The sequence below is a fragment of the Oryzias latipes genome, chromosome 16 (genome assembly GCF_002234675.1).
Source record: "Oryzias latipes chromosome 16, ASM223467v1".
NCBI lineage: Eukaryota > Metazoa > Chordata > Actinopteri > Beloniformes > Adrianichthyidae > Oryzias > Oryzias latipes.
This window is the reverse complement of record NC_019874.2, coordinates 19,659,554-19,684,491: the sequence shown is the minus strand read 5'-3', so window position 1 is coordinate 19,684,491 and position 24,938 is coordinate 19,659,554. Positions and strand designations below refer to the sequence as shown.

Sequence of the window (24,938 nt, the reverse complement as noted above, 5' to 3'; positions counted from 1 at the left end):
TACACCTCAGAGCTTTCAATGGTACACTTTGACTGGATCCATTCACTGTATACAGCTTATGATAAAGATTTTTCCCAGACAGAGCTTGTGAACATACAAAGTTATAAACAAAGACTAGATCAAGCGACAAACGTAGCGTGTCAGAGATACTGGCCTGTGTTTCACACTCACAGACACACACGACAAACTTCTTTTTTAAGGTCCAGCTATTCAGCTCCAGACATTTAATAGATCTTGGCACCAAACTGGCACTATCAGTGTGAAAGCAGCTAAAGTGTTGGCGTGCCAAAAACAGCTGAAGGGCTTTGTCTGCTGGGCCATAACCAAAGCTGATTTAAAACACAACGAAAAGGAAAACAAGCTGGATCTGATTGTGACAAAAGAATCAGTGTGGCTGACTGTGTAAAATGACAATCAAGCATTAGTGCACTGACAGCTTTTGCTTAAAAAAAAAGAAAAACCGCCTCAGTTGAAATCAGGGAACCGTCCTGTAATGGATTAGTCTGACACACAAGATGACAAACTGAAGAGTAATTACGGTCTTATGGTTATTTATTTAGATATATCTTATGCTGTCTCATTTTTCCTCAGAGCCCAATTTCTAAATCATAAGTCAGAGTACACTCAGGTGTTTCTTCTCAGTTTTGTCTCTTGCACATCCTCACACTCCGTCAGTTTCAGCTAATCTCTGTGTGCAAATCCGTCACCACACAAGTTGTGACTTATTATAACTCTGACTCACACAAGTAAGGCATTTTCTCTTTTGCAGCTCTAAACTGAAAAAGGAAAGACAGAGCAAGAGAGAGAAGTTTATGAGAATGAGTAAGAGGAGAAAGTGTAGATGCACAGTTACAAACGTTTTCCTGCTTTGTGTCCCCTCTTTTTTTTCATCCTCTATCTGACCTATAAAGAGACTCAAAAACCTCTTCAGAATCTGAATCAGCCCTCTTGAAATCACAACGATTCCCCTCATCATAATCAAAACACCTTGCTGCATTTCCCCCCGCTGCCTATATTTGCTTGATCCCCTTTTAGCATCCCCTCACTCATCTACCCCCTGCGTCCTCCATCCACCCCAATTCCTTATGCTTCTCCGCCACTAATCTCCCAACCTTTTCACTATGAGGTCCTTCATCTTATACGCACACAGACTCTTCAGTTCTTACCATCTCCCACCAGCTGCAGTAGGGCGAGGTCAAGAGGACGTTTCCAGCGTGAGTTTTTGTGCAAGGCGATACCGTAGCCTGTGGTGGCAAAAACCTTCCCCGAGCCTATGGTCATCACCTTAAAAGAAGCAACAAAGCCTCAAAACATTTACTGAGGTAAACAAGTGTTCATGCTCAGTATTGAGCCTCACCTTACAACCTTCGTCCTTCCTGGCCATATAGTTCAATACTGCAGCATCATAAATAAAAGCATCCAGTTTCCTGTAAAGAGAATGAGGAACAATTCATTCATCATTTAATGGTAGCAGTGCAACACTATGATGGAGAGATTGGCAGACACAGGGAAGGTGTATCTCTGCAATGTTTCTGAGTAAGGAGTCATGGTGCAGACAGCACGAAGAATGATGGAAAAGGCATAAAAGTTAAATATGGACAAGGATAAGGGGGAAGGGTGGAATAGTAAAACAAGCTTGACTGCAAGAGTGAGAGCACAAGGAGAATAAAATAAGGCAAAATCAGCTAAAGATCTGTGTATAAGAGAAAGGTGGTGGAGGCTGACTGAACAAGGAGGATTGGAATTTATATGGTATGTAGAGCACAGTGACAAGGAGAGGCAGAGAGAGGGTGGGGGAGAGATTTACACACTTCAAGGGGGGAAAGATGTGGAATTTAGAAGCAGAGTGATGAGGATTATTAAGTTTAAATGCAGACATACAGAAAAATCACACAAGGAAGAGAAGAAATGGACTAAAAAATAAGAGAAACAAATAGATAAGATGGGAGGAAAAGTGGGAAGCTGTGTGTGAAGGTACAAATGAAAATAGGAGAGCAGGGGCTTTCAAATTCTTATATGCATGTTAAAATCAAATCACAGTGTCACCGTGATGGCAAAGGCTAAGTAAAGGAAAACTGGGATGATCTATCAAAGGATTTATTGGTGATCATGCTAGAAGTTGACGAAGGAAAAACTTCACAGCATGGGTGAAAAGAGTTGTGAAGGTGAGGAGGGAAGGAATATAAGGGAGATAATTCAGGCAGCAAAGCACGGAGTGCGACAGAAGATGTGAAATATTGGTGGGAGTTAAAAAGACCAGCACTGTGCATGATGGAGTGTGTGAATATAGAAGGAAGAAGAAAAAAGTCCAAAGCTGTTCACATTTTTTGTCTTTGATGACAATAATTAGTTTCTATTTAATGCAAACCATCAATTCAGTTTCTTGGACAAGAAGCTAACAGCATTTTGTTGACATTAGAAGGCACAAAGATGGAGTTTGAAGACCCTATCCAATGTAAAAAAAATGTTTTTTTGGTGTTCTTAACATGTTCTTGTAGCACTTTTCAAATTATTTCACCAATTAAAAACATTTCTAGGAACGTTTCCTTCTTAAGGACAATTATATCTCAATTCTATCTCTATTTATAAGTTTTCTACACAAGCACTGACCATTGATGTCCACTATTTATTTGTTCATCTTTGCAATCATTCAAAGGTAACAAACAAATGGGTTAACTTTTTACTAGTCATTTGTATTGGTTTAAATAGGTAATTCCTGCTGTAGGACCATGGTATCAAATCATGTTGCTACTCTGAGGTTAAAAATGCAAACCACAATTATGAGATGCTGCAAATTTGGAGAATCGGGAATAACATTCTCAAGCCATTCTACACAAAATAGTCTCAGCTTTTCTTGTTAATGTCCCTTAGCTGTGTAGATAGGCTGCTGTTTTAATCCCATAACATGGGTATATTATACTGAGATTTAGTCACAGTTCACTTCTGAAGCCCATATTTATATTTATACATCCCTGCAGGAAAAAACATGTTGAGCTTTTCCATAATATAAACTGAAAACGCCTTTAAAGTATTTGTTTTGAGTATAATATATCTGACGCAATAAATGCAGCATGTTCAACATTTGTAATTGCGACATTTAAATGTTTAAATGTGCAAGCCGAAAGTACTCTTTCAGAAGAGATACAACTAAGATAAAATAAAATGATAAAGAAAACACAAAGAAGTGTACGTTCTTTTTCTATTTTTAAGACTTAACGTAATTTTTTAAGGATTGTTTAATTGACATCGTCTCAGTAACCTGATTTTCCATCGATCCATCATGAAGCTAAAAAAAAATAAAATTAATAGTCTTTAAAAAAAATGTTGACAGCTTTCAGAAATAGATATCTTTCATTAAAAATCCTAAAAAGAAATATGGAAACATGAAAACCAAAAACAGGAAAAGACGATGATGCAAACGGTCAAGCACAATGTGGCAAACAGACCCGGTCTTGAGATTCAATATGGCTTCTTCCACTCCTTTCTGGTTGTATTTTCCCATGTACTGGTGCATGTCTGGGTAGTTGGAGCGGATATTTTTTTCAGTGCTCCCATTGGGCACTGTTCCAAACTTCAGAGGTGGGTATTGCTCCTCTGGATGCTGAAACTGGTGAGAGCAAAGAAGGGTGAGGGAGGGAGACAGAAGGGGCATGAGACACAATGGGTTCCCCTCTAATCTGTCTGACCTATTTCTGTCCACTTTCCAAATTCCCTAAATCTTTAACACACAGTCAAATATGAAGAGACCAGTCTGTGTACTTTAAGAAGTACTTTGGATTATTAGTTCTACATGTGCCTTTTTATAAGGTTTTTCTTTAGGTGACCAAGGACTGTTGTAATTGAGTTATGTGTAATGATTTTCTTTTCATTTCTAAATTCCCATGCTTTAATGACTTTACCACTTAAATAAAGGCGATTTGGTTCACTAAGACTTTAATTCCCCTCCTAGTTTTTCTATTTAATCTGCATTCAAGCAAAAAGGTACCTTCTTGTCCGACAGGCCTGACACTGTGTCGATGTACTCCTCCTGGATCATGAAGGCAGCCAGGTTAGCAGTGTAGGAGGCGAGAAATATGACAGCAAAGAAGGCCCAGATCAGCACCATGATCTTGCTCGTGGTTCCTCTCGGGTTCTCCACTGGCACAGAGTTGTTGAAGACAATGGCCCACAAGAGCCAGACGGATTTTCCAATAGTGAAAGTGGACCCTCCAGCCTCTGTTTGAAAGGTTTCAGAGAGAATAAGACTGAGGCACTCCCTTCAGTGAGAAAATTGAACTCTTTAACTGGAATTAATAGAGTAAAAAAAAAATAGACAACTGTGCATGATAATAGAAATGGTTCTGTAGATTAAAGTGAAATAGCATCCTATGATCTGTGTAACAGGATTTATGGTACATAGCAAATAAGGTCAAGGTTGTCACTACATTTGCAGATCTACATTTTACAAATGCTTACATATGATTAAACCACACAGGGCTAATCAGCAGTGAAAGGATGGAAACACACAGGCCTTTGCAAAATGATGGGTAGAAAACAAGGCAAGAGATGAGAGTAAATGGGGAGGGGGGAGTGTTACATGAGAGGATGATGGATGGACAGAATACAGCAATCCTGCAGTAAGAGGCGAGCCGGGATGGGCACTGGAACAAGGCATAAAGCTGAATATCACAGGGGTACAAACTACTCTGCTGAATAATAAATAGCTGCTTGATATTGAGAATACTTAATGCAGTTCAACATACTGTACATGTAATTTTCACTTTGGCCCACTCAGCATTGAAAAATCACAGTGCAAGAAGAATGACCCAACTTAGGAAAAAAAATGTCCTTCTTTTTGGCCTTATTTTCTGTTTGTTCTTCCCTTTTCAATCGAAATTTTTTTAGGACTTTCTTTAGTATCCATTTGATCTATTAGGCAACAGCAACAGATTGAAGTCAGACGCATCCATCAAAGCCGAAAACTCAGATGGCTTGCCTCATCACTCACTTTTGCCATTCTGAAGGCTGCGATTGTAACCCACAGGGCTGAAGAATTCAAAAATGAAGACTGTCACCGCCACAACAGTCAGGCACATGACAAACATCATCACCCACACCGCTGGACTGTAAGGCTCTGCGAAAGAAAGTGAAAAATACAAAGAAGTGTAAAGGCTCTTTTCTGATTTATTTAATACTGTTGGTATTGATTAACTCAAGATAGGGGGCTCAAGAAAGTTTCATGAATCTGGTACAGTTTGTACAGAAAAAACATGTAAGAATGAAACTCATGTACAGAGAAAGCAGTAAAGCAGTAAAGCAGTAAAGCAAAACATCAGAAATCTATAAAAACTATTGCTTTTCTCTACAATCTTCTCATTGCAGTCTACAAGCCAATAGCAAAGTTCTCCCACTGGGGCTTGGGCCTGCTGACAGAGTAAAAAAAGAAGTTAAGAAGAGATGAGCTGGAAAAAAGAAAAAGAACAGCCAATCTAGATGTAAAAGCCAGCAACCAAAGATCAAGCGTTTTATGCAAACTCAACACTTTACAATTAGATTAAGTTTTGTACATCAGTGAGATGCCCCCCCCCCCCCCCCCCCCCAATCCCACCCCACCCCACCCCACACAAGCACAACCGCTTACCTAAGAAAGCTGATGGAGATACAGTTCCATTGCTACGGGAGACCATGACACTGATTCCTGTCTCCACAAAGGGAACTGAGAAATCCACGACCTCTGACCTCTCCTCATTGATAGTCAGTGAGCCAATGGCCATATCTGCCCGCTTGTACACCACCTAAAAGAGGGTAAGAACAGCAATGAGAAAGAAATCTAATTATAAGTAATGCACACGGCCTCCACAGTTAGACAAAAGCAATCTCTTACGGTTCAGAAAGGTTTATTTTCAGGTGAGATTCTGACATTTCTATACCTTGACCCTTTGTACATCCTTGAATCTGCCAGCACAGGAGGTGTCTGTGATTCAGTGCAGCACAATTACTAAACACGTGTCTCTTATGCATCTTTTTAGCATACAAAATGAGCCCGGGCCTGTTTCCTTCCCTGCTGCTATCCAGCAACAGCTATGAAACTGCTGTGTCTGCTGATTTTACAAGTGAAACGTTAATCTACATTAGACATGGCACATCCGCCCTTCAGAGCAAATCAGCAGAAAAATAAATCGAAGCGGAATATAAGACACACTTGTTTCAAAATTGCCAAGTATGTGGATTACCTAATCAAAGAAGGCTTGTTTTTGGAACAGCTGATCAAAAAGACAGACATTTGCTTGAGAAAGCAAAAATTTTGCATGGCCTTATGCTTCTAAAAATCAATTTGCGGTCAAGTTGTAAATGATAAGAGCGACAGAGCTCAGTGGAGCTGTTTTGGAACCTGTGACTAATGCGGTTTGCCAAGTTCCTCTGGGACTGAGATGGAAACAGCAGACGGCTTCAATGAAGCAGCAGCCACCCTATTGATCTCAGTGTATGTGTGAGTACCGCATGTGTGCACACCTGCCAGTTTCTATGGGCTTGTTTTATTAGTTTTTTTACCCATCGTTATTTGGGTAGCATCTCTGTATCTTTTCTTGATGGGAGATCATGAACCACATCACCAAGAAAACATCAAGGACTAACTGCAACTGGCCAGGGGGTGTCTGACATTGTCTCTTTGCCCTAATATCAGTGTGCGCAAGAATGTCTCTGCAGATAAGCACTGTTTTTCTCTGAAAGTACTCTCCCTGCATGACTTACATATGGCCACTGTCCTTTTAAATTGTTTATTCTAGAGTTTTTTTGGCCTCAATCACAGTATGTGTGCCTGCATGTTGGCGTCTCTGTGTGAGCACACGTGTGTGATAAATGACAGGTGTCAAACCAGCCTTTCACATGTACCCACATGTATTAGTGGTCTGAAAGCGAGGACGCATTTTTCAAGCAGGCAGACAGGCAGAACCACAGTCATCCACAAAGACACAAATAGAGACTCGCCTCCCCAATCATGCCGTTCCAAACCCCATCGATTTTCTTCCCATGTTTCCCATTGGTCACTAAGTAAAGGTCGTAGGTGAATCCGACAATCTTGGCCAGTCGCTTGAGGATGTCAATGCAGAAGCCCTTGCAGCACTGCTTCAAGGGAGCCATTCCCTCATGGATAGCACTGGAGATTAGTCAGAAGGGAGGAGAAAAAAACTTGAATCAATGGTACGGCATGAAAGAGACTTATTTAAAAACTGCACTCTTATTTGTGTGAAAATAAGATGAGATGAAGGGAAATTAAATAAAAGAGTCAAAGAGATGGGATTTTGTGGCCAGTCTTTTTGTGACAGGTTTGACCAGTGTGCAATGGATGCTGTGATCCCTTTAGATGCTGATGAACCATAAAGCTGCTCTGCGGTCAAATCTAATTCCAGACTCTTGAATCATTCCACATTGCAGAAAAAGACAGCTTTATTTTATCTTAGTCATACAAACCTGGCGTTAAGGGGACGTCTGCAGGGAACTGAGTCACGGATGCAAGTTCCAGATGCAGCGTCTGCAAGCTCCACAATGACAAATGGCCTTTCCTCCAGTGTGACAACACGCAGGTGCTGGGCATCATCAGGTGGCTTTAGGAAAGGCCCGTAGCGCGACCAGGCTGGGTACCGAAGCCTTAGCACACCATTTTCCCACCAGCCTACCTAGTGGAATAGACAAGAGACACATTGGAAGCAGCCCAAAACACAAACAAGTTTGTTTTTTTCTTTTAAGTTACAACCTTTGTTGACAATGATACATCAGCACACCATCTTTGCTGTCCTCAACAAAAAACACCAAAAACAATCAAGCTACGAAGCCTCTGTTTCTAGATCTGCAGACAAAAGGAAGTGCTGTTGACAAAGGTGCCTGACATTTTTTCCAATAATCTTTCTGCCTTTTAAAATTAATGACAGAATCAGTTCATGTAGCCACTTTTGGATTCACTGTGTTTTCCAAGTAACAAAACACTTCATCAGATTTTTAATATATTTTTTTATTGTCTCAATGATGAATAGATGCCGGAGCAAAGCATATTTACTTCATCAGAAACCCATTTTAAATGTCAATTACTGTAAAAGTTTAATTGGAGTAGAACAATCTCCTTTAATATCGTGGTCAGTTAAGGCCTTGTCACCAGTCCAAGGGTACTTTAAATTATAAGAATTTCCGGTGCAACTTGCATTTTTTTCTCTGCAATGCAGTTACTCGCAACATGTGAGTTGCAACTGTTATACCCATCAGCATCTAATGCAGAGATGGGCTGAGAAAACTGCAACTGTGAAGTGCTGTTTTGTTCCACTTCCTTGCTCGTTTCACTTTTATGAAGTGCAGAGAAGTAGTGTCTTCTGAAAACCAATTAAATATTTAAAATGCAATATTTTCCAATGATTTGCATCAGTTCAGACTCAGTAAAAGTTTTCAGGCAGACCTCCAAATCTCCTTCTGTTTAGATTCACACGTCATTCTCATGTATTTAGAGCTGAACATGGTAAAAGCATTAAGATAAACACCTAACTCTTTCTGTAATCTCTTTAATTTACTAAATCAATTCTTGCAAATCCCTTGCTAAGTAAATTCTGAATGGCAAACAATGCTTGCTGGGATTCAGTGACTTTATTGTCTGTTTAACTGATCTGCACTTCTGCATTAGAGTACCTCTCAACTTGTGCTAAATTTAAACCATTTATTATTACTCAGGGACCGCTGTGAGAGAATCACTGAGCAGTGGATTGCTTTGTCCCTGTGAAAGAGCTTTCCCTCTAATGAAGTTACAGCAAGCACTGAAAAGTATTTTTCTTTGTCATGCTGATCAAGCTAACATTCGACTCAGTCAGGGCTGCTTTTCAGAAAAAAGAAACTTCAGGTTGTATATTTTTGATGACATGCCTTTGTTCACACGACAAATATTACTCAGTCGTTCTTGTACTAAAGTTTCTGGCTATTTTTGTTGTCAGTGTGATTATGTGTCCTTGGGATCTGAGGGCTTAAATTTCTTTCCAAATTCCTCACAGAGCACAGTGTGTGTCTTTAGATGTTCATTGTCTGAGGCAAGAAAGTTTGCATGGCTACCAAGTAAAAGATTCTAAAATTACAAAACTCAAACTGTCTTGGATGAATTTTAGCCGGCATTTTACTGAAATATTTTCAATGCATTTGAAACTGAAATATTGCTCAGAGACTCACTTTAATCATCTTTAAACCATTGTAAAAATGTAAAATCCCAGGGGTCTTTTGATTATTATAAACATCCCCAGTTTTAGCCACACCAAAAAACAAAAAAAAATGTTGTTTTCTATGACATAGTTTCTGCTGAGCGGCAGGAATTCATTAGAAATTTGTCTCCAAGTTGTGGGCGGGACCGTTGCCATGGAGTAAGCCCACACTTACTTCCGGACATTCATCTGTTAACACGCTTTCCCGGTGGCTTACACCCCTTCACACATTCACAATAACTTGGTAGATGCAACAAAAATGGTGAGCAATATTGGAGCTATCCAGCCGTGCAGTTTTGAGCCAGATGCCAGCTCAGGCGAGGAAAACGAAGTCGTACATTGAACTAGTCGTCTACAAGTGCATGCATCAACATGAACTGGAACACACAGCTTGTTGCTTGCCGTAGTATCTTCTATGTCAAATCTAGAAGCTTTTTCCGGGGGAATTTGTCTTGTCTGCTACTGATTTACAATAATTTGAATAAAGAAATACTCAGAAATGCAATTTTAAGGTTCATTTCCTTTGTTTTTCTTTTCCTTCCGTCATCTGAAAAATGCCATAAGAACATTTTCAAAACACAGAAAATGCAGTTTTCATCGGAGTGGGTTTTAAACCCTGTAGAGAAATTTTATTCATAAAGAATGTCTTCAAATAGACCAAACACAAGCTGCGGTTATATGGACAAAGGTAATTGGAATAAATGCCTAATCAGAATAAAAAATGCGTCATGTAAACACACCTTTCAGAATACTCTGCCACGATCAGACTCATTCAAAGTTTCCTTCCTATCGAGATTGGTGGGTTATGCCGATTGTTGATCCGATCGTGGTGCATGTAAACAATTTATTCCGATTGTGGGTCACTACTGGTCTGGCTTTTACATCATGCATAGATGGTGTGGCACTCCAGAGACGGGAACAGGACGCATGCGAACCATGTCTCTGAGCAGAGCAGCCGGACTCGTAACTTTGTGTTTGGAGCATGAAAGGGTGCTCCGGAGGACCGAAGTCTGTCCGGCTGCTACTTGTGAGCAAGCTGCCGGACTCAGGAGTACCGTGTCTCCAAGCAGAGGAGCGGCTTTGGGACGACATGTGAGTTGGCGAAAGCTGCTTTTGAATGCAGAAATGCCTTGCAGTCCGCAGAAACCATGTATACAATCACGTGAATTTGTGTTACCAATTGTGTCCAGAGAAAATAAAGACTGATGTTATTCCTTCATATTTATGTGCAGCAAAGACACTCAAAAAATGATTCAAGCCCTTCTTTCATGTAACACAATTAAATTCTGTTTGTTTTATTTAAATATATTTATTTTAAAATAATGTATCTACATTTGATTGACCTAACACAAAATGTATTAATAGTTTCACCTATAAAATCCAGTAATCCAAAATAAATTAGTTCAACTAAGGGGCATGCTGTGCGCATGTTGAATGCTGTTTTCCTGTTTTTCTTTATATATTCTTTTTATAGTATATTCTGCCGTTTTACGGTTACAATTTTTCACCTATTTTAACCATTCAGCTATTAAAATGTTCAGCTCTTTTGTCTAATGCCTGCTATGACTCTTGGTCCTTCAAAGCCTTCGACTTTTCGAAGAGAGAAAACTTTTGTTCGTGTTTTTCCACGTAAAAAACGTACAGTGGCTTGGAATCGTTTCAACTCGGCTTTCCCAATAAGACGATACACGACAAACCTCATTTGTAGAAAAAATGATTCTATGTGTTGATACTGGCGGCTGTATGTTGCCACAAAAGTGTTAGCTCAGTGGATCAGTCAGCGGGATTTGCAAATCGGCTAAAGACCGGTCTCAGATTACTTTTTTTTGCCTTGCCTTCATTGATAAAATTGAGTTCATTACATGGAAGAATGGAAGAGGTCGGGCTTCTCATATTTATTGGATGGAAATCCTGCCCACAATTAAATTGAGTTCATCCAATGAGTTATTTTTTTGAGTGGATGCACATTGCGGCATTGCCCGCATGGATTTTACGTTCATCCATATTTTCCGTATTTAAGATAGTTCTGCGCATGTCAAAATTAGTTGTTCAGATTGAAAATGCGGCGTATCTAAACGTGTGTTAAAATCGGAGAAAGTTTTTCTGGACCCATGTACACAGTTTATTGTAATACTATCTTGGATCCAATCAAAGTAATTTTTCACATGTATCTGCAGCCAATGAAAACAAAAGGGTATCTTTACAGTTTGTTCAACAAACTGGAGTGTAAAATACCTTCTTATTTTGTTTAGCATCTTTTAGGGGGGGTTAAGGTTTTTAAAACTAGTAAATTCCACTTCCAACATCCTATTCTAATGCCATGAGTGGGCTTGTTATGTTTCAATAAATCCTAGATTAGACAAGCATATTCATGATAAATAGCAAACTAATTGTTCTGCCGTCCTCACAGAAACCTTCTCTGGATTTCTGGATGTCAAAACTCAGGCTGCCTCTTTTAATTGCAGAAGAGTAATCAACACAAGTGTATTTATTTTGGGAAGAGCGACATAAAAATGGTTCGACAGATGTTGGCAGGGCTAAACACTATATGAGTAATAGACAAAGTGTGCACTAAAATAGTGTAGAGCCAACACAGCAGCTTTAGCAACAAACAACACCAACTGAACCCAATTTACAAGAGTAAATTAATACTTTGTGAATTTCTACATGAAGCTGCAAAACGGATTTTATAAACTTTAGGGAAACACAGGAAAGAGTAGCAAAAGCAGAACTGACACTGAAGATTAGCTCAATAACATGTTTTGTGTTAATGTTTGGGTGCAAAGAAGTTGTACATTCGCAACTGCTGATACATACAAAAAAGTTATTAAAAGCTGCAGATTTATTTTGACATGCAGGTTTTGCATATTGCTTTGTTTAAGCAAAATCAACTCAGGTCATTTTCTCCCATTTTTCTCATTTAAATTTTGTAAAAGTTTTAAAACTTTTTTTCGGTTAGCAATATACTTAACATGCATATTTATTCCTGCTTTAGATTAATTTTAAGATTTATCACCACAGCCAGTGGCTTATGATAGCTAATGTAGCGTGGGAAGACAGTAAGCAGATATATGTCTTTATAAATGTGTTTTCCTAATGCCTAGAGCAAAGGTACTGCAGTTGCAACTACAGATTCAAAGTAACACTACAAGAATTATAGTTTTTTTTTTACAACTTTTTTTTTAAATTAGAAACTATATATCCAAAAGGAATTGATAAAACATTTTCATAAATGCAGTACTTTCTTTCATCATGAACTCATATTTGACCTCATCGGTAAAAGATTACATGTAATATTATGCTTATTTGTTCTACTCTTGAGCAACGGCCTGTAAATATTCATTTTCATGTGGGATGCCAACAATAAATAATGAAGTCTGTCAGTGTAAAGGTTGAACTGATTAATGCATCTAAATTATCCGTGTATGCAATTTATATTCAGAGACTGAGCAAAATAAAGTCTAAATTTCAATAAAAATGAATTGTGGAAGGACTGAGCTTCATGTGACAGTTACAGTGACTGGCTTAAGCTCAAACTAACTTGTCACTATGCAGTCTTAAGACAAAGTTATATTTTCATTGATCCAGATTTAGAAGAGCAAACTGAAGACACAATGCAGAAACTGCTATATTTATATTTAAAACAAGCTGTTTGTCTGATGTAATCTGTCATTTCTGTCAAAGTTTTAGAATTTGTTGTTGGAGAATGCTGAAATTCTCAGATGTTCTTGTCCACCACTGACCTAAAAAGAACTGTCAAGAATCATTTTAGAAGTATCAGTGTTTTTTTTTTTCTCTCTGTAATTTTGTATGCTTTCTGAATGTGCTGGATGCCTGGCATACTAAACTATTGAAAGGCATGCCAAAGCTGGAGAAGCCCCAGTTTTGACTCTGTTCTGTCTGAGAGTTGTCAAAGTACAACATATACATTGCACAAGCAACTCATGCAAGTTGCAATTCCATTGCATTTGCATTAAAATAAAGACAGGCCATGCACACCCCATCTTAAAAAAGATGCAAAGAATGTCAGTGCTTCAGCAGGCCAATATAGTAGAATTTGGCAGCTTTGTGCAGCAGGCCCGTCAGTGAAATGCACGCACAGGCAGAGAGGTAGAAGCGGTGGCAACAATGACAATGTCTTGACTGCACTTCGATCGGAGCTCTGCAACAGACATTCAATCAAAACGCTCCAAGGGAAACAGATTGGAAAGAGACTGAGCTCACTGGAGAGCGCATTGCAAGATGTAAGACAAATATCCAGATAGGCACAAGCACACACTTCAGAATGGAAAGCCAGAACAAAAATAACAATGCAGACTTTAAACTGCTAGAAAAATATGCAGCAGAGAAAGTGCTATGGCCTAGAGCAAGAGTTTGAAGACTAGAAGAGACTTTTAACTAAAGTGTTAAAGTGTTCTTTAGCAGCAGAAAGTGTCCTTAATACATTAAAAAAGTGTTTAAATTGTTGAAATATCCTAAAACATCTCACTTTGGGTCCCATCTCCATAACTGAAACAAGCTGCAGTAGTGTTGGACAACCTTCACCACTTGTCTGCAGTGTGTAAACCAAGCTGGGTGCTCCCAGGCTTTAAGTAATGGTGCAGTCCCTTTAAAGCAAACATTAAATATTCAGGGAAAGCCAACACTGTGAATGTGCATAATGGGCAGATGCAGGCATTTTATCTTCAGTACATATGTTTCTATGCGATGGGGTTTATGCGAGGAGCGTATGCTGTAAGCTTTCTGTAGGCTCCCTCATTTGTGTGCACATGTGTTTTTGCTTGCATGTAGCTCCGAGCGTGTGTGCTTCTGCGTGTGGGCGGGTTTCGTACCTTGGGTTTGCACAGAGTCGAAGGACCAGCACAGGAGGCTCTAATTGAAAGGGATTTGAGGGATATGGCAGGAGTCAGCATGTTACGACACGCTGAGACTGGACTCTGGTGGGCTGTTAAAAGCAGCAGGAGGCTGAGAACCGCCAATGTGTGTGTGTTTGCACTAGTGTGGGTGCCTTGGAATTTGTGCCATTGCAGAGCAGGGAATCTGAGAGGGTTGTAATTTTTTTTAGCATGTTCACTGTGACATTGAGGAGCTGGTGTGTAGCTCAGAAAATGAGCATCGCTTTCTTCGCTGACACTGACAAGTGTGAAATCCCTCTGTATGAAACGGGGATATTTCCAACAGGTGAGGAGGCTTGGGATTTCAGAACAAACCACAGTTTTAAGGATTCTGCATGGCATTCCTGTATTACAGTTGTAAGGTATACTGTTATGCAGACTAGACCACTAAGAAAACAAGGAAACCCAATTATTTGACAGGGTTGACACCCAGGATTCCGTAGTGTCACTCGAATCGGCACCGCATTTCACACCAAAGATTTGCAAATGTAAGGAGAAAGTGTCAGACTAGGGATGTGTTTAAACCAGTGAAATGAGCAGGCTTCCATAAACACATACACACCACAACAGAGTCACAAACAGGTCAACATACAGAAAATCCAAATATATTTCCAATAAAAAAGTATTTTAATTCCCCTATGTAACATAGGGTTTAATGCAGTTTTTTAGTGTACCTTTAGTGTAAGAGTAAAAACAGAATCTATATTCACTTTAAACTCCCTTTTCTATATACTGAGCAGAGAAACTGCAAGAAAACACTGCAGCCAAAATGCTACCTTGGAACCTCATTGCAGCGTTTATTGCTATCCAAACAAGCCCAAAGCACAGCACCGAATTTAGCAAATAGCTAAAGTAAAGCTTGGTGTGGGTAAATCATTTCAAGTGGTCATTACGTGCACTCTTTTTTTTTTCTTTTTGAAGTTCTTGTCTTGTTTTACAGTCTTTTTATGCATCATCTCTGCAATGAAACACTCTCCAATTAAGCACTAAAAGGTCATTTCATGCTAAAGAAGCAGAATTGTCCAACATGCGCGGCTGAATCTGTTAAACCTTCACATAAGCCTCACAAACATGCTGAGGGTAATGGATTAACGTGTTTCACTTTGCATTTACACAAGGAAAGTAGAACTTTTCTTTGGCACTTTTGATCCATATAATTTCTCTTAAGCTTTCACTTCAAGTCATGATTTTTTATTTGTCCATCTAGCACAAAATCTTACCAAACTCTTGAGTGATTTTATTTTCTACAAAGCAAAAATAAAAACAAAAGAACTGGATTTAGAACACTGGTTAATCAGGATGCCAAATGTCTTTAATTGCTATATACCATCAATCATAAAGGTATGTGGATTAATAAGTTTACTTCAACTAGGTGCACACTTGTATTAAAAAGCAAAACAAAACAAAAAAAATGTGCCAAACAATGCACAGGCAAAATGTCAGCAGCTTCTCTTCTCTGCCTTTGGGCATAAACAGTAACAGAAAAGTTTATATGAACACTATCCCTTTCATTAGGTTCTAATGCAAAAATCAGGAATCTTTCATCATAAAATAAAGCACGACCTAAACATCAAACAATCAGAAAAATATATTTTCCTTCTTAGAAGGACACGTGTCATGCATTCCAATCCACAACTCCAAGATTACATTTTAGGAAATGATATCCTTACATCTTCCCATCCGCTTCCAGGTGTCCAAGAGATGACATCCAAGAAGGGGTTTGACAGGTAACCTTCCACGTTGAAAGAGTAGTCTCGCCCACCAAGTGTGATGTTGCTAAAATATCTGCATTGTTGATGGACAGAAATGAAAACAGACAGAATGAGATGCAAAATACTATTATTGATGAATAATTTTTTAACAAGATACAAGAAGAACAAAAATATTATTTTGTTTGCTTTGCTGCAAGAAGACCTTTGCCCTTTTCTGTTTCTGCTTGAAACCAAATCACAGCAGCTCTTTTGTGTCATTCAGGGCTTGTCTGTTAATCAAGTCCCCAGAAAAATGATCCGACAGACACCAAACCATCAAAATCTTTCAAATCAAACAACTGCTGCTCCTCTGCAGTCACTAGTGTGATAATCACAGTGGATAGCCCTTGATATTGTCTCAGTATGCCATCTTACAAGAAAAAATCCAGGGTCGTTTTTAAGTTGTTGTTTGAGAGTAAGCTGCTGATAGAACAGCTGCTTGCAGTTGCAGGCACTGAACAGCAGGTAGCAGCGCAAAAAAAAAGGAAAAACATTCATTAAAACATCGTTCACCTCTGTTCCTGGACGTAGTTTACAAACACAGACAGAGGAATCCATTAATCACCTCATGATAATTGCCACACTGATCGTGCACAGCATCCGTTACAAATATTACAGTAAATAAGCTAATTAATTACATGTTTGGCTCATTTTTAGTGACTGTAATATCACAAATATAGCTGGAATAAGAATTAATAATGTTAAAAATGAGGCATGATGATAACCAGACTCAATTGTGCTACCTGTTAGAGCGTGCCGCTGTGTGTTTGTACAGACTATGAGGAATATATTAAAACCAGCTCATTAATATACATGAGACATGGTCTGCTTGCCACAGATGCTGGGGTAATTTTGCCAACTCTCAGCTGCACGCACCAACAACATCTATTTTGCGTGGCCGATAGCCAGCTCCAAATTCAGATATCCCCTGTGTGCCTTCTCCATGACACCAACTCCACTACTAAATCTTCCGACTAATTCTAGCCAGGAACCAAATCCCCTTTCATAGAGTACACCTTATGCAGTCTATTTTTGTCTTCCCCTATTTAACAAATTTTGTCTGCAGCCTCCCAGCTAACTTGTACTTAAACCTAATAACATTCTTTCTCCCCTCCTTAGTTCCTCTTGTAAAACATTTTCTCAGTTCTCTTATCTCTCTCTCACCTCATCCTGCCCCGCAGTCTTTGGGTCTGATTGGCATCCGTCATGCAGTTGGTGACAAAGTTTGGCCCCCCCGTGGTTCCGTACTCCTTCCGCATTGCCACTGCCCCGTGAGTCAGCACAGACACACCTCGGGCGATCCTTCGGCGAGGCTCATCCCTCCAGCCCTGGGGCCGAACGGCAAATAAAGCCCGAGGCAAGTTCTCCGTGCCCAAACCTGAGAGAGCTGGCCCCACCGCAAACCACATGTGAGAGGCTCCTGCCTGACCTGCGGCCCAGGCAGCTCGGAAAACCAGCTCGGCTTCTTCCTGGGAGCAGTACAGCAGGCGCACCTGGAGGCCAGCAGGAAGGCAGGGAGGGAACATGGACAGGGGGAGACACACACACACACACACACACACACATACACACTAGTGAGATAAAGAGGGGAAAGGGGAGATGTGGAGAGAGACAGAGAGTAGGAGAAGTAAGGGAGGGACAGATAGTGCAGGAGAAGAGGCGCGTTTGAGAGGGAGAGGAGACGGATGGATGGAAAAGGCCATATCTGTAAATAACAAGGATGCTGGGAGATGCAGGAGAAGAGATAGTTGTAATGTGATGTGATAAGGCTCATGGAAGTTGGGGGTATGATTCTAAGGAAGAACCACACATAGAGGAGACGGAGAAGTCTGTGAGGCAGCGTAGAGTGTGTGCTAACCTGAAGCTACAGGAGGCAATGGAGGTCAGTGCTTAATGAGCTCGGGCCTGATGAAACAAGTTACTGTAATGAATAATGAAAACAGGCCAAAAAAAGCAGAGGGGGAATGAAACAACCGTGGAGGAATAAACACGAGGGAGGAAGATAGAGATGGAAAAAAACACGGTAGAGGGCGAGGACCAAGCACATCTGAAGGAAAATAAGGGACGAGAGATTAAACTCTGACATGAGCTTTAAAGGCAGGGTGATGCAGAAACCTGAAGACAACAGGAAACAAGAGGGGCACAATGAGCAAATAGCAGGGAAGTAGTCAGATAAGGGAATAGTGATCGGAAAAGGGGAGTGGGGGAAGTGGAAAAAAAAGCAAAAAGATGGCATATTTTGTGAAATCAGAGCCTATTGAGATTCAAGATATTTTTGAAAGAGGTGGGGAAATGGTTGCGTACAAAGAGGGGAATTATTAGAGAGGTATAGTGAGAGACACTGAATGAGCTTTTTGCTGCAAATGCTGAGGTAAGAAGGGATGTGGGGAGGGGATGGTTTATTTAGAATTGACCAGAGGAGGTTTTAAGGGATTAGAGGGAAAATAAATGGAGCTGAGAAGGAGGGTGGAAAAGGATAGTTAAGTCTAAATGTTAATAATATTTCTAAAGAAGAATCATTTGGATAGAAAGAAATTCATTGAAACTGATGCCAACAGGTTAGGGGGGGTTAAAAGACAAAACGAGAAAGTGCTTGGTGCAGCAGAGGGACAGACAGAAAACAGTCTAAAAATTGTGCGTCACTGAAATTTTAAACTGTAATGGCTTGGCAAAACAATCCTGCTTGCTTGCCAACAAACCTCCAATGAATTAGGCAGCGACTGAGAGTGACAAAGTGGGAGGAGAAAGAGGATGATAGACTTAACGGAGGAGGCTGGAGAAAAAGGGGCAAAGAGACAGTCATAGTTTTAAACAAACATACACCGATTCTGAAAATTAGGAAATGAAGAAAGAGAGGAAGACAAATCGAAGAGGGGGGAAAAGAAGAAGAAATACTGACAAGGCAAATGCTGCAAGAGAAATGGAACAAGAGATAGACAATGAAAGTTGAGCAGTAATTAAGCTAAAAATCACTATAGTCAACGTGTACAAGACATTCCCAACAATGCAACACACAAACAGAGGGCATGGGACACCAACACACACAAGTGTTTACAAAGTGATTACAAGGATTTATTGGCCGAAAAGAGGAGGGCTGTTGTGAAAAGCAGCCAGCTCCTTGTAAGGGCTACTCACTGCAGGCTGTATGTTATATTAACAATGACACAAGCAGAGGGGAGACTGAGGAATGCAACACGCAGACACACAAGCAAAGCTGATGAGACCATGCTGAGACATTAGCGATGACATTGAGACCCAGACTAAACTGAGCCAACGGAGAGCAGGGCTTGTGCGGAGTGCGCAGAGCGGTCGAATGGACTGCAGGAATGAGAGACAGCCAAACAGAGATGGAGATGCAAAGCAAAGCAGCAGAGGAGACTGAGCTTGTCTCTAGGCAGAGAGGGGAGGTGGAGGGAGGAAGAGTGGATGGAGGTAGTAGGCAAAAAGAATGCAGAGATGAGAAATTAAACGGGGAGATCAGAAGGGTGAAGGTTGATCAAGAAAAATGATGATAAATGGAGTCACACAGAGGAAATGGCAGAAGGGAACAAAAGAAGGAAAGGTGAAGGGAAGGAGAGAACAAGCAACTATACTTTGAAAAGAAATACAAGCCAAAACCACAAATCTCTCTGGACAAAAGTAAAAAATTAATGTCAATTTTGAAAAATTTAGATTCAAGCAATCCTCTTTAAGAGGATAACAACCATGATCTGTAGATTTCTGTCTACATAAAGACTGATTGCAATGGGTCAGAAGTAGGGATGCTATGATTTATTTTAACAATGATTGGATTCATTTCATAATTAGTGGTTGATTCATAGACGATATTGGTTCATTTTGACCAATCCGATTCACTGACTTGAAATCGATCCAGGACATCCTTCGCCAAAATTTCAACCAACGTAACTGAGATAAATAACTGGCCCACTGTTGTTTTTCCACATAAAGAAATTTCAAGGGAACATTATTAGAACATGCTTCCCCACTGTATGGTCGCATTTTTGCACAATTCCAAGTGCTTCCACTCACTGGACTATAATGATGGTTTGATCATTTTTTTCTTCATGTGTGTTGTCCGCTGTGATGGCTCTTGGTTCTTTTTAGTAAAATAAACCTACCATGCTGCAATCCAAATGGTATTTTGAAAGGACTTTACAATGGTATAGGTCAATTCGATTGGATTCAATTTTATTTGAACAACTTGCCTCAGCCAGATCGAGCTATTGGATCGTAGGACTATAAAACTAAGTCGATAAATCGTTACACCCCAAGTCAGAAGTTTCTAAATGACTTTTAAGGATATATTTTTTGAATTATGTTTTGCTCTGACCACAATTTATTTATTCACTAGACTCCACTACTCCTTTCAATAAATAAAAGGCAACTAGTTAATATATAGAGCTGAATAAGAGCTGTAATACAACAGCAAACGGATATTAACTTATAGACTTCATAACCTTAGCTTCGTAATAACAATCGTACTTTGATGTAGAAGTCTTTTCACACAAAAGACCCAATGTAAACTCTGTGATGCAGATGGAGTCGTGGTTTTGGGTGCATCAGTGAAATCTTAAAGCCAGAGCAGAGAGGGATAGAAGAACAGAGGGGATAGAGGAGAGAGGGGAGAGAGATGGAGGGAGAGAGGGAGTGACAAAGAAGGAAGGAAAAAGCTGGGAAGCCACCTGTCAGAAGGAGGAGGCCCCCAGTGGTAGTTGCAGCACTTCCTCCCCTTTCCTCCCTCTTTCCCCCCTCCCTCCCCCCTGTCTCACCTGCGCCTCGTTCTCCTTCAGCAGCCTGCGCGTGCGTGCCCCCCCAGGGTCGTCAGTCACGTTCAGGATCACCACGCTCTTCTTCTCCCAGCCAATGAAGGAGCCGTCAGTCAGGCCTTCCACCACAGACAGGAAGTCCTGGTAACCATGGTGACGAGTGGACACCACAGAGAAAGCCGTCCAATCGTACTCCTCCAACACTTCAAAGATGACCTCCAACTGTAGAGCGGTGGAAGAGCTGAACTGGAGAAAGATGGAACCTGATTCCTGAAAGATAAAAACAAACTAGAGTTATGATGAAACACTTTCATTGAAAGTGAATCTTCTGTGTCATGATGCTACAATCTATTTGTAACAGCTTCACTTAAAAGAGCTGCCATGCTCTCCATTCTCCTGCACAACACAGAGGCATCATGGGGCTTGAGGTTTTGGTGTAGCTGCAGCTTTTGTGCAGCCGAAGGGCTCAAACAGCCTGAAGTCACGCGAGTGACGTGTAGAGAGGAATATTTCTAAAACTCTGATGGGAGAAGATGCAGATGAGAATAGCCTAATTCTTCAAAACTACTTTGTCAAAGTGGTGCAATGTATTCTTCAAGAGTCAGCAGCTAAAGTGGATAGTTTTCTTTTGTTTTATGCATTTCTATAATTAAAGATTAAATAAATGCTACACTGATTATCTGATACAAACAAGACTAAAACTATCCTACCTTAGATATAAACAAACACGCGTGAACACGTTGTTTCTCAGACAGAACCATCAGAAGCACTGCAAAAGTGAGTCATTTCTATTTACAGATCAAAGTTTCTGCAGATCAGAAACATTTACTTTCTCTTCCATCATGCAGCCATCCTCACACCTTTTCTTTAGACTGGGGTTTTATCACACAGTACTCAGCTTTGCTGGCAATTAATAGCTCATTTTTCCTGCAGCTTTGTTCACGGCCTGACTTTAGGACAGGTCGCACACCCGATTAAATTTGCTTCACTTGCTGTTGCTCACCTTTATAACTACACTGTTCAGTAGATTTGCCTCACATAAACGTACTCGATCACAAAATCTGCAACCCCTCTCCCTTTAGCCACCCACCGCCACCCTTCCTCCTACCTGTGGCATCCTCCCCAGGCCTGCTCCTCCTCCCACAGCCACTATGGGCAATCCTGTCTGTGCAGAGACAAACTCCAGCATTGGGGCCAAAGGGCCCCAGGCAGTGCGAGGAGGTCTCTCCTCTTCATACACCAGACCCTGCAGGGGCCGCGCCGCCAGCAGTTCACACAGTTGGGACAGCACTGTCTTAGGACTACTGTCATTCACCTGAGAGATGAAGAGTTAGATGAAGGAGGAAAAAAAAAAGCAAGTTATGCTGACCGACTGGGACTGGGTGTATTGAAACTCAGAACAGCCTTTCAGCTCGGTGAGAGCAAATAATGGATGAATGTTTTCCTCCTTCAAGTGAGACTGAAATAGAACATTGTGTCTAACCTGCAGCCAGATGACGTTAGCAGAGCCCCATTGGGTGACCACACTCTCCCCCAAGGAGCCATAAACCCGGCCAAAGCCGGGGTACAGCACCCTTCCCCCAGGCCCTGCAACTGCTGCCTCTGCCTGCACTGTGGCACCGGCGTGGATCACAGCAATGTTGAAGTTCATCATAGTCCCCGCATCACGCTCCCGCGGACTCGGCCGGAGCAGGAGGTGGGGGGACGCGTCCACCAGACCTGCCCACTCTGCCAGGACCAATAGGAGAGAAAGAGTAGGTATAGCGACCATGGCAACCTGCCGAGGGGAGGGGGGCAGATATATATCTCTCTAAGAGAGGGTGCCTGAAAGAAAAAGACACAGCAGGGAGAAGGGAAAAAAGGTGAATAGAAGGGAGAAGTCAAGATTAGGTTAAACTCCTCATTTTAATCATGTTCACTGAGAAAGGTATCAGATCAAGGAAGAAAAAAAGTGGAGAAGTGAAGGTATATGCAGCTTGAAAGACAGAGCGCAAAGGTGCAGACAGCTTTAGAGGGAAAGTACTGATTAGAGATTGCATGCAGGCAAGACTGCATAACCATCTCAGAAACCAATCATGAGGTAATAAAAGTTAGCTCAGAAAGGGGGGGGGGTGTGAGGAAGAAGGGATGCATAGCGGAAAAACAATAGAAGGACAGGAAGAAAACAAGACAAGACGGAAGATAAAATGCATGCTATTTAGGCTGCAGGCGAAGAAAGGAGGAATACGAGGAAACCTAGAATTTAAGTGGAAACTGAGATTTAACAGAAAATAAGCATGGGTGGAGGTGGTGTGTGTTGCACAAATGAGTACAATTAAGATGAGACTCTGTCATGCATCTAAACGGCTGCGCACACAAATGTGCAAAAAAAGCTGAATGACACAAGGTGAGCTGCTTAATGCTTGAGATATGAGGGTCAATATGGTCCGCAGAAACACACACACAATCAAAAAGACAGATAATGACTTCCTAGGAGATAGCAGGGTTAATGTGGGAGCCACACACACCAACACAAACATAGCACATCATTATCAATTTACTTCTGCTGCCAAATGCCCCCCCATCTCCTTCTCTTCCTCCTTTTTCCCCTGTCTTCCAACGTTCCCCATGTCTTCTCCCAATTTTCTTGGCTTCAGGTAACACAATTGCATAGATTAACAAGCCCCTGCTGACATCATATTCCCTAGAAAGAACCCCCCCCCCCCCATCATTCCTTTTAGTACCTCATTTTCCCCATTCCCCCAATATAAGCTCCCATGTCTTCTTTACACTCTGCTAATTATTTGACCCTGATCAGTCTTTGGAATGAAAAAGAGTGGGAATGTACATGGGGGGGGGGGGGGGGATTGGGGTAATGAAAAAAAGAAAAAAAGTTATGAGCCATCAAGGGAATGGAAATGAAAAGGTCTGTAACTACAGGGTGTGTGCGTTTGGATGGACTAACTTGGTGGAAAAACGGAGCAGAAAAAGAAGGAAGGTACAGAGAAAAGAGGCATAGAATATGACAGGGGAGCAGTGGGAACAGGAATATTGATTACTTGGATGTGTATGCGTGTTTGGCTTTAGCAAATATAGCCCCAAACCTACTGTTTGAGTGACAGGGCTATATGTCTGCGTGTGTGCGTGAGGCCTGACAGAAAAGGAGAGCCAGCAGGAAAAGGAGATGGAGGTGTGAAAACATTGTTAGAGCCAGACTTGTTAGCAGGAGACGGGAAAAGGGGAATGTAATAATGACGGAGGGAGAAAGCATAACAGGACTTTGTCGTTTTTTAAATTTTTTTGGGTTCTGTGATGTGGCAGAAAAAGATGGAAAGAACAGATGGAGAAAATGAGTAAGCCAGAAATGAAACTGCAGGAATATGGTACATCATATCATTTGGTGGCGGTGTGTTCTATGGCAAAGAGCTCTGAGTCATTAACTTTTGTGGCTGTCACACTTCTTCACTCTCATGAGGTGTTCACATTGCACTGTTCAACCAGCGTGCGCTACTCCACCACACTCATGCGTGCCGGCAGTACGAACAGTGCATCACTAGTTACAGTACCCACCCTCCCTGCAGAGTCTGCTGTGGGCTCATCAAACGGTCTTTCACTGATGTGCAGCACAAGAAAACTACAATACAATCCTCATCTAAATATATCATACTATACAGTTCATTATAAACTCTGCAAGCTGAATCATAAAAACCATGAGAGGCACTTACACACACCAGAAAGCAGAGGGTGGGAGGGAGAGATTAATGCTTTATTTGATTTGCAAGGGTAAATTAATTCTTTGTTAAAATGCAAATGTTCACATTTTTGTATATTTCTCCCTCTGGGTTTAAAAAAAAAACATCCTCTCCGTTCTGTAAAGCCTTTTCTTGTTCAGTGGCGTTAACTGCAAATGTAGTGGATGTGGCAAGGGCCTGCAATCAGGGCAAGTTTTGATTTGGGATCGATAAACCAAAAAGGTGCATGGATTTCTCTGAGCAGGATTTGAGGTGAGGAATCACTTATTGATGTGCAAGTGGTACTTTAATGCAACATGTCAGTCAAAAGAGAAGAATAAAAGGGAAATAAAGTTTATTTCATGTATAACTTTTTCAAATTCAGTAAAACCGTTTTCTTTGATTAAATTTGTTGATTTTCTTCCAGTTAAACCATTACTATTCCATGTTCGCTTCTCAATCCGTCAGATGCTGCAATAAGCAGCTTACTGCATGCAGAGTATTTCGTCTTCTTCTCGGTTTGTTTGGTTTGTCTTTGCTGAAGGCACTTGCAGCACCACCAAACCAGCTTAAATTCCATGGACTGTTGGCAACAAACGAGAATCAT

The 24,938-nt window shown here is 40.9% G+C and overlaps 1 protein-coding gene across 3 annotated transcripts in view; it reads right to left on the bottom strand.

The window, feature by feature from the left end:
• Positions 1-24,938, bottom strand: part of LOC101164674 (glutamate receptor ionotropic, NMDA 2D) — a 66,332-nt gene that overhangs the window by 21,199 nt on the left and 20,195 nt on the right. For 2 of the 3 annotated variants that reach the window (XM_023964578.1, XM_023964579.1), the window contains exons 2-14: positions 22,105-22,445; positions 21,730-21,936; positions 20,625-20,891; positions 17,020-17,426; positions 15,775-15,889; positions 7,453-7,658; positions 6,970-7,138; positions 5,621-5,774; positions 4,988-5,113; positions 3,986-4,215; positions 3,447-3,607; positions 1,358-1,427; positions 1,167-1,284 (exon numbers count right to left, since the gene is read on the bottom strand). In XM_023964578.1, coding sequence (XP_023820346.1) covers positions 1,167-1,284; positions 1,358-1,427; positions 3,447-3,607; positions 3,986-4,215; positions 4,988-5,113; positions 5,621-5,774; positions 6,970-7,138; positions 7,453-7,658; positions 15,775-15,889; positions 17,020-17,426; positions 20,625-20,891; positions 21,730-21,936; positions 22,105-22,392 — 2,518 coding nt within the window. In that variant the 5' untranslated portion in view covers positions 22,393-22,445. The remainder of the gene's footprint in view (positions 1-1,166; positions 1,285-1,357; positions 1,428-3,446; positions 3,608-3,985; positions 4,216-4,987; positions 5,114-5,620; positions 5,775-6,969; positions 7,139-7,452; positions 7,659-15,774; positions 15,890-17,019; positions 17,427-20,624; positions 20,892-21,729; positions 21,937-22,104; positions 22,446-24,938) is intronic. The other variant, XM_023964580.1, reaches the window with a different exon arrangement.